Below are 2,911 nucleotides of genomic sequence, written 5' to 3'. Positions count from 1 at the left end.
TGGACTGACCCTAAGGTTTAGAGGGGAACCACTATAATTCTCTTGTGTCTTTTCTTCTTCCCTTACTCTTTTATTTTTCCACATTCATACCTTCATCATTATTTACCGGAAAAATTATCAACAACGCTAAACTAAGAAAAATTAACCAATATTCCTAGAAACCTAATTCACCCCCCCTCTTAGGTTACAATCTGAACTTACATTTGGCATCAGAGCAAGAGTAAAGATAACTTGCTTCTTTGATCCAGAAAATGGCTTCCGCTAAACCGTTTCTAGCAAAAGGTCCTAATTCAAACCGACCACCATGTTTCACCGGAGATCATTATGATTTCTGGAAAATTAGGATGACAACGTATCTAGAAGCCCAAGGTGAAGAAATTTGGGGTGCTGTCCAGAATGGTCCTTATGTTCCCACTACAACTGTGAATGGTGTGACTGGTATCAAACCACAAACATCATGGGATGATGATGACCGAAAAAAAGTGTTATTTGACAAAAAGGCAAAGAACATTCTTCAATCCTCTCTTGGGATGGATGAGTTTTTCAGAATTTCTAACTGCAAAACAGCCAAAGAAATCTGGGACACTTTGGAAACAACACATGAAGGAACAGAAGAAGTAAAACGTTCCAGATTGAATACCCTCTCTCAAGAGTACGAGATGTTTAGAATGCAACAAGGAGAAACGATTCTAGACATGCAGAAGAGATTTTCACATATTATCAATCATCTTGCAGCCCTTGGAAAAACCTTGTCCAACAATGAAATAAACTTGAAGATTCTCAGGTCACTAACAAGGGAATGACAACCAAAAGTAACAGCCATATCTGAAAAGAAAAGTCTTTCAAATATGTCGTTGGCAGCACTTTTTGGAAAATTACAAGAGCATGAAATTGAACTTGCAAGACTAGAACAACATGAAGAAGGTGTAAAGAAACACAAGAATATCTCCTTGAAGGCAGAGTCCAATGTTCTTCAACAAGATGAAAGTTCTGATGAAGATGAGAATATTACTCTTCTTGTGAAAAAATTAGGAAAATTCCTTCAAAAGGATAAAAAAATTAAATTTGGAAATAAAAGAAAATTTCACAAGAAGAATGATGTTTCTACATCAAGTTAGAGTTTCACATGCTTCGAATGTGGAAAAGAGGGGCATATGAAGGCAGACTGTCCAACCCTTGCAAGGAAAAGTAGCCATAAAGGAAAGAAAGAATTCAAGCCAAGAAGGACCTATATTGCATGGGATGACAATGATATAAGTTCATCTTCAGAATCAGAGGATGACGAATATGCAAATTTAACATTAATGGCGTCACACCACTCCGATGATGAACAAGAGGTAAGTGATTCTGAATTAAATTTTAAACCTTCTTATGAAGAATTACAAAATGCATTTGATGAATTGTTTGAAAAATTCATTAATCTTTCTAAAACTTGTGCAAAGCAAAAGAAACAAAATGTATCTCTAGAAAGAAAGGCTTTTGATACACAAGAAGAATTAGAAAAGGTTAAAGGTTCTTCATGTAATAAATGTAAAGAACATGAAACAACAATTGCTGAATTAAATCAAGTAATTAAAAATTTTGAAAAAGGTCACAACAGTTTGGATGATGTGCTTAGCCGACAAAGATATTCAAACAACAAAACCGGGCTTGGTTTTTCTAAATTTGATAAACCAAACACCAATAAAACGGTCTTTGTTAAAGCAAGCACAAATCCCAACAACATAGAAACCAAGAAAATGCATGTTGTTAATTCTTCCAAGAATGTGAATCAAAGAAAAAATTCTAAAAGAAGAAATTATTCTAACAATTCTTTTAAGAAAAATAATTCAAATGTTAAGAATAATTTCTCTAAAGGAAATAATTTTGGTTCACATCATGTTCTTAATTTATCATGTTTTTATTGCAACATAAAAGGGCATACTCCAAATACTTGCTACATAAGAAACTTTGGTGTTCCTTATGGTGAATTTATTTGGGTAAAAAAAGGTATTAACCCACAAGGACCCAAAGAAAAATGGGTACCTAGAAAGTACTATTAATTGTCTCGTAGGTACTTGAAGACCATATGCTAATCTTGTCAAATTAAGATTGGTTTTTCAAGATACAAAATCATATGATATGATAAGACTAAGATGGTTTGAGAAAGATTGACACTTTAATGATGCTTTGGAATTTATTTGAACTCTTTATCATGTTCTTATTTATTCATGACTACGGTGAAAGGTACACATATAATTATCTTGGAAATTATGTGCATTCATGATAGTTGTTTCTTTGGACTTTGAAAATAAGTTTTATATGAATTGGAAATCATCTTCATGAATGCACGTGCCATTTTATACATACAAAGTTTTAAGATTTAAAATTTTGGTAGTTAAAAGGTAATGCATTTAGAGAAACTATTATGTATTATATTAGTCAAAAAATGTACTATGATTTATTGGAGGAAGTAAACTTGTATGTTTGGTCGCTAAATATTTTGTAACTAAATTGATATGTTCCATTTATAAAGCGTGTGAGTATGTTGCTTTGTTATAAAAGTAGTGACTATAAATTGTCATATATCACAAGTGCATGCTTTAAAGATAATATTGTTGTTTAGTGCAAGGACATATTATATTTAGTGTTAATGATTTCATATCATATGTGCAAAAATCGATGTGAATCATTGAATATTTTTTGTGAAGAAGATCAAGTATTTTTATATAAAATTTATTATTTCCCTTATATTACGACCCTTTGGATTTTACTCTTTTTCTTCTTTTTGATGATGTCAAAAGGGGGAGAAAGTGTATGTTTGTGTTTTGTGTTTAAATTATTTCAGGTTATCCAATTGCAAAACAAAGGGGGAGATATACAAGATAGGGGGAGTTTCGTTGAGCAAACATTGTCAAATGGATATGGTTTG

The 2,911-nt window shown here is 32.2% G+C and overlaps 1 protein-coding gene across 1 annotated transcript; it reads left to right on the top strand.

The window, feature by feature from the left end:
- The first annotated feature begins 251 nt into the window (after positions 1-251).
- Positions 252-803, top strand: LOC146937508 (uncharacterized). Its single transcript, XM_085749448.1, has one exon. It carries the CDS (start codon positions 252-254, stop codon positions 801-803), a length of 552 nt encoding a protein of 183 aa, XP_085605574.1.
- Positions 804-2,911: the final 2,108 nt, after the last annotated feature.

This window comes from Medicago sativa, chromosome 3 (assembly GCF_051527215.1).
Source record: "Medicago sativa cultivar Bolivia chromosome 3, Bolivia_mono, whole genome shotgun sequence".
Lineage (NCBI taxonomy): Eukaryota > Viridiplantae > Streptophyta > Magnoliopsida > Fabales > Fabaceae > Medicago > Medicago sativa.
The sequence above is the reverse complement of the archived record's forward strand: the minus strand, read 5'-3'. Positions and strand labels throughout refer to the sequence as shown.